This window comes from Rousettus aegyptiacus, unplaced genomic scaffold (assembly GCF_014176215.1).
Source record: "Rousettus aegyptiacus isolate mRouAeg1 unplaced genomic scaffold, mRouAeg1.p scaffold_m13_p_5, whole genome shotgun sequence".
In the NCBI taxonomy this organism is placed as follows: domain Eukaryota; kingdom Metazoa; phylum Chordata; class Mammalia; order Chiroptera; family Pteropodidae; genus Rousettus; species Rousettus aegyptiacus.
The window spans coordinates 23298214-23314738 of NW_023416308.1; the positions used below are offsets into that span (position 1 = coordinate 23298214).

General features: G+C 47.7%; 3 protein-coding genes across 5 annotated transcripts in view; 1 reads left to right on the forward strand and 2 right to left on the reverse strand.

Annotated features, from left to right (window-relative positions):
• Positions 1-3996, reverse strand: part of LOC107521844 (protein HIRA) — a 75686-nt gene extending 71690 nt beyond the window's left edge. The window contains exon 1 of the mRNA XM_016166903.2: positions 3717-3996. Coding sequence (XP_016022389.1) covers positions 3717-3753 — 37 coding nt within the window. The 5' untranslated portion in view covers positions 3754-3996. The remainder of the gene's footprint in view (positions 1-3716) is intronic.
• A 750-nt stretch (positions 3997-4746) lies between these two features.
• Positions 4747-7759, forward strand: MRPL40 (mitochondrial ribosomal protein L40). The gene is made up of 4 exons (XM_016166914.2): positions 4747-4915; positions 5284-5367; positions 6287-6445; positions 7336-7759. Exons 1-4 carry the CDS (start codon positions 4863-4865, stop codon positions 7658-7660), a joined length of 621 nt encoding a protein of 206 aa, XP_016022400.2. The 5' UTR covers positions 4747-4862; the 3' UTR covers positions 7661-7759.
• A 2018-nt stretch (positions 7760-9777) lies between these two features.
• CUNH22orf39 (chromosome unknown C22orf39 homolog) lies at positions 9778-16335 on the reverse strand. 3 transcript variants are annotated; one of them, XR_004951032.1, is made up of 4 exons: positions 14791-16335; positions 14477-14644; positions 13578-14295; positions 11930-12060 (listed from the first exon to the last, which is right to left on the reverse strand). XR_004951032.1 is itself a non-coding variant. In XM_016166917.2 (3 exons), exons 1-3 carry the CDS (start codon positions 14812-14814, stop codon positions 11932-11934), a joined length of 210 nt encoding a protein of 69 aa, XP_016022403.1. In that variant the 5' UTR covers positions 14815-16335; the 3' UTR covers positions 9778-11931. The 3 variants fall into 3 exon arrangements, 2 of the variants coding, with proteins under 2 accessions (XP_016022403.1, XP_016022401.2); XM_016166917.2 differs by lacking the exon at positions 13578-14295 and having other exon boundaries at positions 9778-11949; XM_016166915.2 differs by lacking the exon at positions 13578-14295 and having other exon boundaries at positions 9778-12060; positions 14791-14960.
• Between the last annotated feature and the right edge of the window lie 190 nt (positions 16336-16525).

Sequence of the window (16525 nt, forward strand, 5' to 3'; positions counted from 1 at the left end):
GCTGTGCAGGGCTTTTCCACATTCAGTCCTGACTTCACTATTGTACCATCCTGCTTGCATTTTCCCTTCAAGCAGACTTATTTATTTTTATCCAGAGGTAGTATATGTCTCAGTAGGATATCTTAAAGTCCTTTCTGGAATGAGACAGGTTGGGGGAAAAAGTAATGCAATCACAGGACAGGAGAGAAAATATACCTCATAAAGCAATGTGATTAACTGACAAACTATCCCAGTATTAAAAATTTTCCAAACACCTTTTCAACACTGTTGTCAAAATGTGAGCCAGAAGCCAAAGGCAGATGAGAGTTCTTTCCATTCTGTTTCTTCTGGTTAGAATGGGCTTCACTGAAGAGCTGAGGATGAACACTGTCTGCCCAGGCATGAGAACTCCAGAAAAAACTCTTAGGAACAAAGGCCCAGGGGCTAAAAGAACCATGAATCTTAATGAAATTTTCCAAAGATACAAATACAAACTACATTTTTCTACAATCAAAAATCCTATCCCTTTCACTTTCTGACCAATACATGGTCATAATCTAACTCAGAAATGAAACTTATTTTGGCCAAGCTTAAAATAAAATTAAATACATAAAGAATGCTGTATCTAAGAATACAGAGTAAAACACAAGTGTGAACAGTGCCTGGCACATAACTTCTATATAAATTATAAATATTATTAGCTTTTACTATATACCTTATTTTAAGACAATCTTTTATATCTGGGTACAAGGTGAAATGATAGAGGTGAATCTTTATATTTATTCAACTTTGCCAAGGCCCAGCAGTCACAAGCCCAAGAATTTACAGCTAATAAATGATGGCATCTTGATTCCAGTCTGATTCCATGCTCAAGGCTCATTTCACTCTGCTAGGACAATGTCAAGATTTATTAACTTACTGATCACCATAGAGCAGTGCTCTCAACCAAGGGTGATTCTGGCATCCAGGAGACATGGGCAATGTCTGGAGACATTTTTAGTTGTCACAACTGTTTGTGTGGAGAGGAGGCGTGGTAGGGGGCCACTAATACCTGACGGATAGAGGCCGAGGATGCTAATATCCCACCACACACAAGATGGTCCCACCACACACAATTATATGGCCCAAAATATCAACAGCGCTGAGGCTGAGAAACCTTATCTTAGGGGAAAGGTCTTATCATTATTATAGGCCAGGATAATAAAGACTGAAAGTATGCCTACACCCCAACATATACTTCTCACTTTGCCTTACACCAGTCCTTTTCTAGCTGCCCTTTCCACACTGCCTGAAAAGATCCCAACACCATGAGGAAATTGCTGGTCTCTCTGCTCCTTCCCTCTCTGGATTCTCAACTACCAGAAAAAGTTTGTTCAAGCCACATAACAAGTCAGGAGACATGAATGCAGACAGAATCAGGAAGCCAGAAAGTGCAATGATGCACTCCCCAAAGCACCATGGTCTTTTTGGGTTTTAATCCCAAGTAAGAAGTATACTACTGGCCACTACCCACCACTCTAGCCTATGGCTAAGCATCCTCCACCCCTGGCAGCTCTCACTATTCATCAGTTTTTCAAGGACAGCTCAACAGTGATCCAGACCATTTTCACGTCCTTCAGGTTGGTGGTAATTTACCCTGACAGTTCTTCTGAACACTTGATAAGATGTTTTCAGAAGATTTTTTTTAAAAAAGGAAATTTATCAGAGAAGAAGTTTAAAATAAGCTAAATTTGGCCAAAGTATCGATTCTTCTTATTATTATCTCTTAGATTTCTAAAGCACTTGATAGTCTTGGGAGCACTTTTGTGTCCACCTTCCCAAATAAACATCACAATTGTACTGTGAAGAAGGCAGAGCAGACCTCATCACATTCCATCCTAGAACTGTGGAGAGGATGCAGCTACAAAAGGCTAGGGCCTACTTCTCTGTCCACTCTGCCAGGCTAGGACATCTGGCTGCCGGCCTGGTTGTAGACTCTCACTTGTTTTGTACCTAGATAAATTGCTTAAGTCTCTTATCCTTAACACAGAACAAAACTTCAGCCCTACAAAGGAACTTATCACAAAGTTAGAAATCATATGCCAGAAAGTAGATCAGAGACTAGAGAAGGACAGACTGACTATACAAACTAATCTAAGCAAAATTTTTATTTTAAAATAAAAATTCTTTTAGATCTTCACTTACACAGCAAACTAATTTATAATGAAAATTTTCCTTTCCTGATTCATAAGCACCATAATTTATAATTACTGAATAATTGCCCAGTTCTCCAGGGAAAGATCTGCATATCAGGAAATGCTCTTGGAGATCAACACAGGAGAAATGAAACTAAAGTTCACAGCTTTTGCTTTCGGGCACAGTAAACCCAATGGTGTCTTCATAAATTACAGAAACCTCAGCTTTCTTATCTGTTTTAGTCAACATTTATCATACACCCTTTATGTCAAAGGCACTACTGAGTGTCGAGGTACATGAGGCAGCCTCTGCCCTAGGGGCATACAGAAAGTACACCCGCAGGGACAGAGCACATCTAGTGGAGTAACTCAGGAGGAATGGTAAAAAAAAGGAAAAGGTGACCTCACCTGGGCCCGGAAAAATTAGAAAGATGTCACACAAGAAGATGGAAAGGGAGAGCATTTCTGACCCGAAGAACATAGACAGACATTCAGTTCGGTTCAGCTGTAGTAGTAAAGAGCAACCTGGGATCAGGTTCAAACTGAAAAGTTACACGTATAAAAAAGGCAAAATCATGTACTCCCTCTAAAAGAAAACTATAGCTCCTTCTAGTTCCACTGCAAAGTAGAAATGAGGAACATGACAGAAGCAGGGTGACCGTTTGCCTATCAGTAGACAGGCTGGCTGGAATAAGAGCTACAGGACTTATGCCGGAGGAGCGTTCCCTGGGCTTCACTGCTGTCAGGAAGAAAATGGGCGCTCTCTCTCCCACCTCTGGGAAGCTAGCACTAATTCCTGCAGCAGTTGTGCCAACAAGGTAGAACTATGACAAAACTGCTGGTGGCCACAGACTTCTATATACCAGTCTGTTCTTAACCTGAGGACTGGAAGAGTCTTCACCCAGGGTGTGCTTTGGGGCCACTGCCACGGAGCTAAGGAAGCCCCTCTTCCTAGAACACATCTGTGCCTTATGCGCACCAACCCAAGTCATCCTGATGTCCCAGCTCAGCATAAACGTGGTTCTTTCGGCTGCGGGACCTCACTCAGCCCCGAGTCACAGTCCCCCAAGTGAGGGCATTGTCACCAGGTCATGGTCTCAACAGTGGCAGTAACTGCCACTACAGCACAGCAGAAACGTGAAAATTTCAGGTCTTCACCCCGCCACTGAAAGGCCACAAGGGGGATGGCACCCCGGTTACACACTGGACCATCTGAGCACATCCTGGCTGATGCAGACGAGTGGCAGGAGCTGGCTGGTGCCCAAGGGCCGCTCCCCGGAGGCAGGCCGCGGCGCTTCCACGAACCACGGGTGGGTGGCCAAGGGCTCTGCCCAAGTACTGAGGGTGGAGGCGTACCTCGCTACGGACAGGAAGAGCACGTGCCCAGGTTCGCCGGTCTCCCCGCGCCGAGGACAAAGTCCGTTCCCTCCGGTCCCGCGGCTCTGGCACTGGGCACCGAGCGTCGAGAGCGAGGCGGGCAGGGCCTGCGCGCGGTTCCGACCCAACTCCAGACCCCGACCTGGCTTCCTACTGAGCCTCCCCCTGATCCCTGCGCTCACTCACCATTGTGGTTGACCCAGGTCGGCTTCAGGAGCTTCATTGTTCGGCCGCCGGGCTGAGCCGAGAGCCGAGTCCCTCAGCGCGCCCGGGCCATGGAGCCACCGCCGCCGCTTCCTCCCGCGCCGCCCGCCCTCCGGCCGCCGCCCGCCCCGCGCCCTCAGTGCCGCCACGCCATCGCAGGCCCGCGCCCCAGGCCGCTGCCACAGCCGCCCTCCGAGCTCGGCCGCCACCGCCACCGCCACAGCCGCATCCCCTGCGCTGCTCCTCCTCCGGCGGCTCCCGGGCAACGCCGGAAGTCACGGCGCGCACCTGCCAAATCGCCCCGGCGGGAAACCTCTCCCCGCGCGGACGGGGCCGCCCGGGCCCCTCCTGAGCAGGGGCAGGGAAGGGCGGCTTTGCCTCGGGTCCGGCCGCGAGGAAGCCGCAGATGAAAGAGGTCCAGCTGGGACCACGGCGGGCGAGCAGGTCCTCGAGTTGTAGCCCAGGCCGGTGTTGGCAGACAGGGTCGAGGTAGAATGGAAGGCCTCTCTCCAGCTCTACCTCGCCGGTTTCGAGTCCAACTAATTAACTAGCATCTGTCATTCATCGACACACGTTTACTGGGCATCGCGTGAGCGCCAGGCCACGTGCTGGCGCCCGAGTGCAGTCACCTGAGGGTGACCTCGTTTCTGGGCTTGAAGGACTGCAGGCGGATGAGCCAGCCTCGGGGAGAGTCGTGGGGGAGGCCGAAGTGGACGCGTTTATTGAAAGATCGGGGCCGTTTTCAGACTTGAACACTTAGACCTGGAGGAATATAGGGACGCCCCCTCGGCCACTCTGGCTGCACTGCGGGGTCTTTAGCCCTTGCAGAAGCACAAGGCCCACAAGCTAGGGGAGCGACTGGCGGGAACATGCGGGCTGCATTGAAGAGCTTTCGAAGCCGGGCGAAGACAGAAAGGAGAATCTACAACTGCGCTCTGGGCGTGCCGGCGCGCTGTCGGGAAGTGTGGGGCGGGACTACGTAGGGGCGGGGCCACACGTGCGCCAGCCCCTCCGTGGCCGGAACGCGGGCGTGCGGAGCGACGAGACTGCCGGACCGCGGCGCGAGGCACCGCGGGCCGAACCGCAGAGCCGTGCCCTTGGAAACCGCGGTCGAGAGCCTTACAGCCCATGGCCGCCGCGGTGCTGGGAGCTACCGCGCGCGCTGTGCGCTCGCAGTGCTGGTGAGTGCGGTCTTCGGACGCGTCTCGGGGTGCCGGGCGAGCGCGCGGGGGACTCCGTGCCAGCAGGCCCGGGCCTCGCCTGCGCTCCCACTTCGGTCGCCCGGGTTCAAAGATATCTAAGGAATAAGCCGCTGATCTCGTCTTTTCCTGTGGATGAGAACCCAAAGACTTTGTCGAACAGGAACCATGCCCAAGTGCTCTCTGGCTTGATGGGGGATTTTGAAAAGCCTCCCACATTGACCTTGCTGTCACATCTAGGAGTTACATCTAGCACTGCCTCGCAGGTTTTGAGGGCATTGTAAAATTGTTTTCTTTTCCTGTTTAATGGGGGAGAATCAGATATTTATGCATACTCTTATCTCTTTCAGGCTTCTGGGAACTTGGCAGACACAAATTAGAGACACCCACCAGCGAGCTTCATTGTTCTCTTTCTGGGAACTCATTCCTATGAGGTAAACTCATATGTGCGTCTGCTTCTATGGGGGGGTGTCGTGGGAGATAGATGTGGACATGAACAGAACAAAGCAAGACTTCGCTATTTGGTTTGCAAAATTAATAGCCTACAAAGTTTCTCAGTAAAATTTAGGCAGATGTTTTTCTGACTTTTCAAATATTCTCTGTATGGAATACTGTTGTATATAACAAGACAAAAAATTAAATGTAAAAGAAATTTAAGTAAAACTTAATTAACCTTGAATGGATTCCTGTGTTTTTTAAAAGACAAAGCATGAACTTCTGTTTATCCATGGGCCTTCCATTTCTGACACCCTGGAGAGGTGAGAGGAGGTGTGAGAACCAGAACTCTGCTTTCTCAGGACTTTATTCACGAAACTTGGTCTTAATGCTAGAGGATTTGATTATTCTTAATAGTTAATTATCACCACAGATGTCCTGAGAGTAAATCAGACTTTCATTAATGCTCTAGCATAGGGAAATTTGTTAAGAAATCCCAAAAAGTAGGGGCATGTCACTTTTATTATGTTGTCTCTCTTAGTCTTACTCAAATCATTTTTATAAATCACGAATCTATTTAAGATGCAATGAGCTAATTCATCAGTTTGGTATTTTCACTTTTCAGTGCAGTCCCAAGGCACACCTGAATTCCAGCACTAACAATGAGCACTTCCCCTTAATTTATGCCCCATGAAGCTTTTCCACCCCTTCCCGTATTGACAGTACCCACACAGTTCTCACAGGGATCCTGGGGTAGAGGCCATCTCCCTGCCACACTCTGCCTATAAGGTCAGGACCATGCACAGTTCTTTCCACAGTGAAGAGCTCACTACAAGTTTGGGGCACTTCAGTGCCATGTCTCTCAGCATGTTTGTGAGACTGAAGAAGAAAATGTTTAATGTTTGTTTTATCCTATAGAGCAGAACCTCTGCGAAAGAAAAAGAAGATAGATCCTAAAAAAGACCAAGCAGCAAAGGACCGTTTGAAAAAGAGGATCCGGCGACTGGAAAAGGCTAGCCAGGAGCTAATTCCTATTGAAGATTTTATTACACCTGTGAAATTCTTGGATAAAGTGAGGTAAGAGTCCTCTAGGGTTAAGATCCTCAGGGCAAAAGAGTTTCATCACCATCAGGTATTTTCCCTGCAGTTCATGCCAGTGATTAGAAGGGGTCAATAGCCTTGGACTGACTTGGCCTTGGTTTGAGTCCTTTTCTCCTTGATCATGTCTCATGGGAATTGGAGAAAGAAGTCCTGGGTGATGCTCTTGAATGGCTTAATGTGGGAAAGAAACTCTGAATTGTTTGATAAGCCAGGGCAGAAGCTTGACTGAGTTTGTAGCAGCATTGCTCAAAAGTTCACACTGTTGTTCTTTTTCATGAGAAGTCTTAGCTGTGACTGATGATTTGGGCCTTGGGTCTGCATTCCTTACCCATCCTGGTAATAGAAAACCCTAAGCCTCTTGCTTTATAATGAAGATGCTCATAGTTGAGATGTGTTGTGTGCAGGGTTGGCAGGGTTTTTGTCTTCTTATAAAAAGTGTGTGCCATTTATAAAGTAGCACCTCGCCATACAAGTGGTACACAATAGATGCTTTTTTGGTACTCCAGGGCTCATATAAGCTTGACTCCCTGGGATTTTGGTGTCCATTCATTATACCATTTCACTTTTCTCCACAATCATCTCTCACCAAAGGCAGTGTCTACCTGGGGGAGAGGAAGTGCCACCATGGTCTCCTCAGTGTCACTCTCTTGTCTCCATGTAAAACAGATAGCACCGGTTTCCAGCATCAATTGCAGCTGCCACCACATTTAACATTCCATTCCTTAATTTGTCCCAAACTTTGACTTGCTTTCCTGAGTTCCATCTGTGTCTAGCAGTAAGGATGCTTGGGCCATATGCAGTCACCCAGACTCCCTAGTCAGCAATGTCAGTGCTCCCCAGCTTCACACCTGAATTTGTGTTCCCAGACAGCGGCCTCAGGTAGAGCTCTCCTTTGAAGAGAGTGAGCGGAGAGCTTTGCTTCTGAAGAAGTGGTCCCTGTACAAGCAGCAAGAGCATAAGATGGAAAGGGATGCTATCAAGTCCATGCTTGAGGCCCAGCAGGAAGCTCTTCAGGAGCTGCAACTCATATCCCCGGAGCTCCATGCAGAGGCCATCAAGCGGGACCCAAGTCTGTTCCCCTTTGAGAGAGAAGGGCCAGATTACACGCCACCAATCTCCAGCTACCAGCCCCCTGAAGGCAGGTACCACGACATCACCAAGGTGTACACACAGGTGGAGTTCAAGAGGTAGATGTCTAAACACACTGCCTTTGAGATCCAGAACAACCAGGGCTCAAGCCTTCTTGTCACAGAATTAAGCACGCTGTAAATAAATGTTAAGTTTAATCAAGTGTCTCTCTATCTTATGTTAGAGTCCAAATTAATTCACCTGAGGATGGATGTGGGAGAGAGATGCTGTCCTTCCTTGTCAGGTCCTGGGAAGATTACCAAGATGTTTCCCATTCTTCCCCCCACCACCAGTAAAAAGGGAGATTCCAGTTGTGTGGGGCAGATGCCACCAGCAGGAGGCAAAAAGTGACCCCAAGGAGTAGAGGTGAAGGATGGTGCAGGCTGTGTGTTGTGTGTTGTCTGCACAAGTGGGCAGAGAAGAGGCAGGCCCTTCCTGGGTGAGGCAGATGGAGAACATGCACTTCCTCACATTTTGGGCAGGGCCAACTTTGTTTTAAGCTGGGGAGGGAGGCTGAAGAGAGTGGAGCAAGCCAGAGACACACTAATTAGCAAAGTTGCTATGTTGCCTAGGAGGAGGGTGACACCTGGGGATAAGAACTCTTTTATTCAAGTGTTGTTACTCTGGAATGGTGACTGTATTAATGTGCTGGGCTGCCAGAACAAAATGCCACAGACTGCATAGTTGAAAGACATTTATTTCTCACAGTTCTGGAAGCTAGAATTCCCAAGATCAAGGTAAAAGCAGAGTTGGTTTCTCTGAAGGCCTCTCAGCCTACAGATGACCACCCTTTCACTGTGTCCTCACATATTATCCCTCTGTGCCTCTGTCCTGATCTCTTTTTATAAGGACACCCCAATGACCTCACTTTAACTTCTCTAAGGACCCTATCTCCAAATATAGTCACAGATACAGGGGTTATAGCTTCAACACAGGAATGTGGGGAAATAATTCAACCTATGACAGTGAAGGTCCAGTGTAATTGAATAAACCCATTGCTCCTCGTGACTTACATCATCACCCCAGAAAAGTTTTGGGTTCTTCACTACGTTAGTACAGATGAGGGAAACATTTCTTTTGAATAAGAAGTTAAATTGTCTTAATATGTAGTTCACTTATGGTTTAAAAACAAATTTATTATTACTGCATAAAAGCATTTCCTAAGAAATCTCAGTCCTTTGGCTGTACTTAGAAATAAATGCTGAATCCAGCTGCTTTTTATGAACTCAGTGCAAAGGTCCAAACCTTTGTTGTCTTGTGCCCATTCCATGTAGCAGCCAACTTCTCTGTCTACATTGGGCACTCTCACCCCAGATCCTTCTTGTCAGCAGCCAGAGGTCTCTGTAGGATGCAAGTTTGGCTACCCACCACCCAAAAATCATGTCCAGACCCTTGATCATAGCTTACAGCCCTCATCAACACATGGCAGTTGTTGCTCATGGCCTGTGTGCACAATCCCCTCCCCACCCCCAAACACACACACACTCCTCTGCCTTGCATAGTTTGAGGTTCCTCCTCCAGGCCCAGCCTCAGACTGAGGCCTTCCCCACCTCCCTGCCCATTGCAGGTGCTTGGTGGTAGTGCATTTGAAATAGTAGGTTTTATAATCAATTCAGTGGGTCAGGACCAGCAGTTTTAACTTTTTATTTTGAATTATAGATTCGAAGAAGGTTGCAAAAAAATGTGCAGGGAGGTGCTGTGCGCATCTCCCAGTGTTAACATCTTACACACCATAGTTGTGTCAGTACCCAGAGACTGATACCGGTACAGCCCACAGCATATTCAGATGTCCTGTTTTGTCTGCACTCATCTATGTGTGCGCTACACAATTTTATCATGCATATTCAGATGTCCTGTTTTGTCTGCACTCATCTATGTGTGCGCTACACAATTTTATCATACACATAGCCCTCTGGAATCACCACAGGCAAGATACTATCACCACCCCTTAATAACCACACCTACTCCTCCCATGCATAACCCTGGCACCTGTAACCAGTCTCCATTTCTATAATTACATCAGTTCCCCATTGTTACATCAATGGAACCATTCCACATATAGCCTTTAAAAATTTTAACTCAGTATAATTTCCTCAAGTTTCATCCAATTTGCTGACTGTACAAGTTTATTTTCAATGGCACTGAACATGTCAGTGTATCACATACACTATAGACAAGGATTGTTTTATGAAGCTTGTTTTATTATAGTCTTTTGCTTTTGAAATAACCAAAGTCATGTTCTTGTCATTTTTATTTTTTAAATCCAAGTTATTGACCCTTTTGTACCCAGTTAAGATAGAGTGACTGCTTAGATTTAAAACAAAAACTCCACAATGTGTTCTGTATGTACTAGATCATAACATAGAATACTTGTCAGTCCCCTAAACTACAACTGCAACTGTTTGAAGGTAACTTGTCCATTTCAAGGCTGTGATCCCAAACTCTCACACTCTGCCCAGCATGTAGCAGGTGCTCAGATGTTGTGAAGGGGTGAACACAGGAGCAGATGCAGGAACATTCTGTCCTGAGCAATGGTTATCTGTCAATTTGGGACTCATTGAGTAGCCACGAAGGAATAGAACCTCCTAACACAGCATTCAGCTCAGGCAGCCCTCAGCCCTGCTGATGACGGGGAGTGTGGCTCCCATGCAGTGAGCCCCTCAGGAGTGCAGTGTTGGTTGCTGCTCCCAGGCTTTTCCTGCCCACCCTAGGAAGTCAAGGAAGCTACTGCAATTTCAGGCATCACCTGCAAATCACAAAATTCAAATATCCCTTCCATGTTTCAGAATGAAGAAGAGGCTTGTAGAATTCTTCCCTCTTTCTTCCTTGGCCAGAAATGCTCGTGAAAGCATACAGCCAGACACATCAAGGCTACCTGCTGGGATACGGGTACCCTGGTTCTTCTTTATACTTGCTTCTACTCCCAGGGTCCTCTGCACCCCCACCACCACTCAGATATACACTGGGAAAGGGTCGGGGGGTCCTGTGTGTTCCCCCCACAACTCATAGATATACCCGCAATCACAGGGACTCTTGGGGCACACAGGAGAAAATGCATATGAGGGGACATTTTATTCTTTAATGTATGCCTTCCTGAAGTGATGCATTATTTTGCTGCCCAAAATAAGTTAAAAGATGTCTGACCCACTGCCTGTAACCAGGTTGGGGCCCAGTCATAAGAGACGTACTAAGACCCAATGGGTCCTGCTACCCAGGAACAGAGTGGGGAGGGTGCTGGGCACGTAGCCAGTCTGGCCCTTAGCACCATACAATGGGGCCTGCTAGGAAGCCACATGATGCTAAATCATTTTGAGTAATAATAAGACCTCTTCGAGAACTAGAGTTCTTGTTGGTTTATATAGCACCATACAATGGGGCCTGCTATGAAGCCACAAGATGCTAAATCATTTTGAGTAATAATAAGACCTCTTCGAGAACGAGTTTTTGTTGGTTTATATACATATATTTTTAAAACAGCTACACCAGTATAAGCATACAAAATTCTAACACTCTTAAGCACAACAGATGTCAGATGCAATATCTAACAATTTCAACAATTAAACTGTGGATTTAATTTTCAGCTTCTATTTGGAATCTAAAATGTAAAATGGCTTTGACATATTCCACATTTTCTGAAAATGATCAGGATAAATTTTAAGAAAAGGAGATCAAAATTCCATGAGTCATGGGCTTGGGTTTCTTAAGTGTCCATGAACCCTTTTTATACAAGGTGGTGTGTTCTGTAGCTGTGTGCATTTCTTAAAGACCGGAATCTCGCCTACTGTGAGCCTAGTAAGTGCAGCGTGCTGGTCCAGAGGTCCGCCTTGCCTATATCTGCAGAGGGACTGAGCAAGTGGGCCACAGCCACGTGTGAGCACCAGTGGCTGGTAATGCATGGTCATCAATCACTACGCCAGAGCCAGACAGATGTTCATAGCAGCAAACCATTTAACTACTTCATTCTGACCCCTCTACATGTCCACACCAGTCAGGGTTACCACCCGAGAGTTTACCTGGGAATTCCAGACCTCAGGACGGCCATTTCCTGTGCTGTTGTCCCCAGTGAGGAGCATGACTTTGCTGCTCATAGCACTGTGCAATGGTGCTTGGCTTCCAGGAAGCTGTGCAGTGGGTGAAATTGTCTTCCAGAGCACAGAAGCAGTGGGGCACCCTGAATGCAGGTGAGGGGTGTGCAAGTAGAGGTCGATATGTCGGGCTCCATGTTCCAAGCCAGGCAGCAGAAGCTCCTAGAATGTGTGGGCCAGTCACAGTCCTTAGGGTCATGCAACAGCCTCACTTGAAACAGACCAGAAGAAGCCATGCGGGGGCACTTGTCACTCGTCTTTCTCCTCCTGTGGCAGAGGGAGATGCCAGTCTGCAGGGGCGCTCTGCCTTAGAGTCCACACCAGGGAGTGCTTTCGTGAAGCCTGGACTCTCGCACGCTCGCTCTCACAGAGGGACCGCTGTGTAAAGGAGACCCTGGTCACTTCCCACCTCATATGGCTCTTATACCTCTCTCCCACTCAGCATACTCCCAAATACAGTGTATGATACATACCGCTCCAAAACTCTGCTTCCACCTAATACACTTTGGCGATTGTCCCATATTAGTACACGCAGATCTAGATCATTCTTTCTCCCAAGCTACTGGTAAAAACTACAATTGACCCTTGAACAACATGGGGATTAGGGGCCCCAACCAGTTGTGCAGTTGAAAATTACAAATAACTAGAGCCGGCCCTCTGCATAGATTCCCAACTGCAGATTGAAAATACAGTTGACCTGTGAACAGCACAGATTTGAACTGCTCAGCTCCACTTAAAAATCCACAATAAGTGGGCCCATGCAATTCAAACCTATATTGTTCAAGGGTCAACTCTATTGTGTAAATCACCATAATTTGAGAAAATTTGAAAAATGGGCCCACTTATTGTGGATTTGTCCCAGTAACTCTTGGGCCTCAGAGCTTGATACCTTTGGCTGACCTAATCAGATTACCTGCTGAGACCAGCTGCAGGCTGAGCTGGAAGGAGAGACAAGAGTCTGAGAGAGTGGCCAGAGTGAGAGAAAAAAGGCAAGAGACACATGCCCAGGGAGCCCTGGACAGGTGAGGAGGAGTCCAGACAACAGGTGCCACTCAACCCACAGGCTTCTGCCACTCTCCCCTCAAAACAAATACAGGGCAGTATATCACAACGATGATGGGTGCTTGATAAATGCCAGACACTACGCTGGCCACTTTGGACCTATTAATTTCACCTTATCCGTCTATTTGTCTTTGCTTAAACTCTATTGCCTCAGATGATTTTGTTCTTATTTAAAAAGTGATCAGAAATGCAAAGTAGAAAATGAGACTCCCAGACCTCTCCCTGAGGCAAAGTTAATAGCTTCCCAACACAATTTTAGGCCCAAATTTTAGAGCTATCACATTTCCCTAAAGATGGAATAATCTACTGGTTAATGTATACTTCCTGCTTTTATCATAGAGCAATATACTGTAGGTACCTTTCCATCCTAGAATACATTACTATCTATTGTTTTTAGTGTAGTACTCCACTTTGCGGACTGAGTTATTTGGTCAAATGTCTACCAACGGAATTTAGAACACTTTCAGTTTTTGCCCTATACCAGTGACACAAAAAAATGGACATTTTGAACTTTTAACTGTGCTGTGTTCCCAATTACTTACCTAGGATAAACTTCCAGAAGTAAAACTTGGGGTCAAAAGGGATGCATGTGATATTTAGACAAAAAGTATACCTGACACTCCACTAACACTTCACAAGGACCTCTGACTCTCCAAACCCCTATCAACACTCCTGACATTCAGCTAGGCAGAAACCTCTTATTGTCATTTGGTTTTATTTTGAATTAATACCTTCTTCAAGCCCTTTGCCAACTTTTCTATTCTGAAATTAACCCCGTTTTTCTTATTGATATATATAAGCTCATACATACATTAAGGTTATTAATCTCTTACCGTATAGGCTACAAGCCCACTTTTTTGGAATTCCACTTTTTATGGACTTGGCATCACTTTTTTTTATACAGAAGCTTGGTTTCCACATCAGTTTGTCTGTTTCAATAATAACAACACTGACACAGCCACCTATCAGTCCTGCAGGCTCCTCTTCCCCATTCACTCCCTATGAGCACAGCACCCTCACAGCTTCTCTCCAACTCATGACCCACTACAGCTCAAAGGCACCACTATACTCTAGAATGTAGATGCTAGAACAGGGGCTCTGTTCTCATCATTCCTGTATCCCCAAGAGTGCTGAATAAATCGACAACCAGAACCACCTCCCTACTACTGGTCTCTGGGTCCCTCCATAATGTATTCTCTCATCCTAGCAGCCAGACAGACCTTTTATAGTCATAAATTAAATCTTGCTTCCCAGCACACATTTAGGCTAGAATCTAAACCCTTTCTAAAGGCCCACCAGGTCCCTGTACCTCTTCCAGCCTCATCTCCTACCCCTCTATTGCCCCACTCTTCTGCTCCAGCACCTGGCCCTCGTTCTTCAGTCGTAATCCCGAGGCTGGGTGAAATCTGCTAAGGCTGGCTCCTGGTTTTTCAGGACTCAGCAATATCACCTGTGTAGGCCAGCTGACGACCCTAACACTGTTAGGGGGCCTCTCCTCTTTCCAAACCACTCCACTCCCCTCCTTGCTTTGTCTTTCAGTGTCTGAAAGCCCTGTTAATATAATAATTTTAGGTATTTCTCGAAAGAAAGGAAGCACAAAAAGAGGTAGGGCGCCGGCAGTGCAACTCTAGAGTCCCGGGGCCTGGAATGTGGGGAAGGGAGGCCTGTGCACTTGGACGCCCCAGCAATGCACCGCGGCAGGCACAGCGCCACCCCGGCTTCCCAAGCACACCTGGGCCTCGGCGCTCCGGTGCTCTTCCCACTCACGACAGCTGTCCAGGTCGCGCCGCCACTGCTCGCAGGCCGGCCGCTCACCGTGGACGTAGTAGTGGTGCAGAAAGTGTCCGGCACTGCGGCAGAGCTTCCACTCCGCACGGTAGGCCTCGCAGGGGCGCGGCGGCTGCGGCGAAAGGCGCACCTAAGCCGGAGGCCGCTGCGCTGCCCGCCCCGGAGCCCCATCTACCCCCTCCCCGGAAATGGGCTAAGTTAAGCCCGTCACCCAGTCCGAAGAGGCCCCCACAGGTCCCTGACTTTCAATACACTTACCCTCCAGCCGCTGCCGTCAGCCATATCAGAGAGACTGCCGAACCCCTCCTCAGCCCGCTGGCCAATGAAGACTACGTAAAGAAATCGTCATTTCGGCATCTGACGACTTAAATACTCGCCCACCTCCTTGGGACCCACCAACAAACAGGACGTCCGGGTGGGGCAGCCAATAACAGCTGGGGGTGGGGCTCGCGCGAAGCGGCGGAGTCCAGCAAGGCTGAGGACGTGCGGGGAAGGTAGGAAAGCTCTGCGCAGAGCCAGTTCCGCTACAGTGCTGACAGCAAGCGTGACTCCCCGGTGTGCGGCGGGCATCCCAGGCTGCAGGGCCACATTAAGTTGGCTGTTCTGAAACTGGTTCAGGCCAGTTCTTCCCAGTAGCTGTTATTTTCATCTCAAAGATTGGGTTCATTTTAAGCACATATTGAGCAGTAACTGTGCAGCGAAGCACTACAGTGCACTCGGGGGCGGAAGTGATCTTACAAAATAACTGGGGTTGGCTGGGCGTTACGTGTGTTGGCAGTGGGGTGTCTAGGACGCGGGATGGCATCCTGAGGGAACCCAGGCTGGAAGTGGAGGCTAAAAGGGCATTTTGAGCACAGTAGCAGACTGGTCAAAGGCATGGAGGCTATAAGTGGAATGAGTTACATGTCCATGGGCCGCTCGTATGTCTGATCAGAAGTGGACGTTTTGAGGCAGAAAGCCCTGCAATACCAATGCAACGGTCTCCAACTTCTAACCTAATCATACGCTGGGGAGCCCCCTTACAAGGGGTTGCTGGGACTTCTGTAAGAATGAGACTGGGTCAGACTCCCTACAGGTGGGCCAGAAAGCTGCAGTTTTATTAGGGGTCCTGCCAAGTTGGCTGACCAAGCTTGGAGAAGACACTGTGTAGCAAGCAGCAAATCTGTAGGCCAGGCTACTGCAGTAAGGACCAGGACTTTTGCTCCAGGTGACCCAACTGTGTCACCAGAAGACCCACCAACAGAGACCACCTCTTGCGTAAGCAGAGGAGTGTGCCTCCAGCAAAGGACCAGGAGTGGTTTCATTTCATATACAGTAGGTGTTGCTTAGGAAAGACAAAAACTCAGGGCCAGCTTCTTACTGTAACATTCATTATGAATAAAATGAGTGTCAGCTGATGTGATTCTGCCAGTGGAGACGGCCTACCCACCAAGGGCTTCCACCTCTACTCGTGAAACCAAAACTTCTTAAGTGGAGGGTCAGATAGGTCACAACAGTGCTTCATATATTCTGAAACCATACTGGCAGTGGTGTTGTTTTGGGTCACAGGGCCCAGCCCCAGTCATCATGACAATCTTCAGTGACCATTCTCTGAGGACACATGGGTAGATGCTGGGGCTATTTGTCTCGAGGGGTGCATCCTCTCCTTTTCGGAATGTTGGGAGAAACCCTGTCCAGAGAAGGACCCCTCTGCCTACAAGTAGGAGACCTGATACAGGAGAGACCCTGCTGAGCCTGACCGTCCCCACCCAAGGGATCAGGAAGCCTCGTTTCTTTCAACATTCTCCAGAAGCTCCCCAAGAGGAGCTTTTTTATAACAGCAGGATGGGATGAGGGGCAAACAGGCTTTCCTCCAATTCCTGGTCAGTTCCCCAACCATCAATCCATGTTGGCATCTAATCAAACATTTAGACGCAATCCAGGTTTTAGTCAGTCCCTGTTTTTATTTGAAATTCTTGATTTAGAATTATTTTCAAGGAGGAAAAGAGATTAA

Coding starts and splice junctions, on each gene's coding strand:
- CUNH22orf39 (XM_016166915.2), bottom strand. CDS start 14,814: ATGGCTGACGGCAGCGGCTGGAGG. Junction 14,645..14,790: donor CTGACGGCAGCGGCTGGAGG/GTAAGTGTATTG, acceptor CTTTCGCCGCAG/CCGCCGCGCCCCTGCGAGGC. Junction 12,061..14,476: donor ACCGGAGCGCCGAGGCCCAG/GTGTGCTTGGGA, acceptor TCCTTTACACAG/CGGTCCCTCTGTGAGAGCGA.
- MRPL40 (XM_016166914.2), top strand. CDS start 4,863: ATGGCCGCCGCGGTGCTGGGAGCTACCGCGCGCGCTGTGCGCTCGCAG. Junction 4,916..5,283: donor GCTGTGCGCTCGCAGTGCTG/GTGAGTGCGGTC, acceptor TATCTCTTTCAG/GCTTCTGGGAACTTGGCAGA. Junction 5,368..6,286: donor TGGGAACTCATTCCTATGAG/GTAAACTCATAT, acceptor TTTATCCTATAG/AGCAGAACCTCTGCGAAAGA.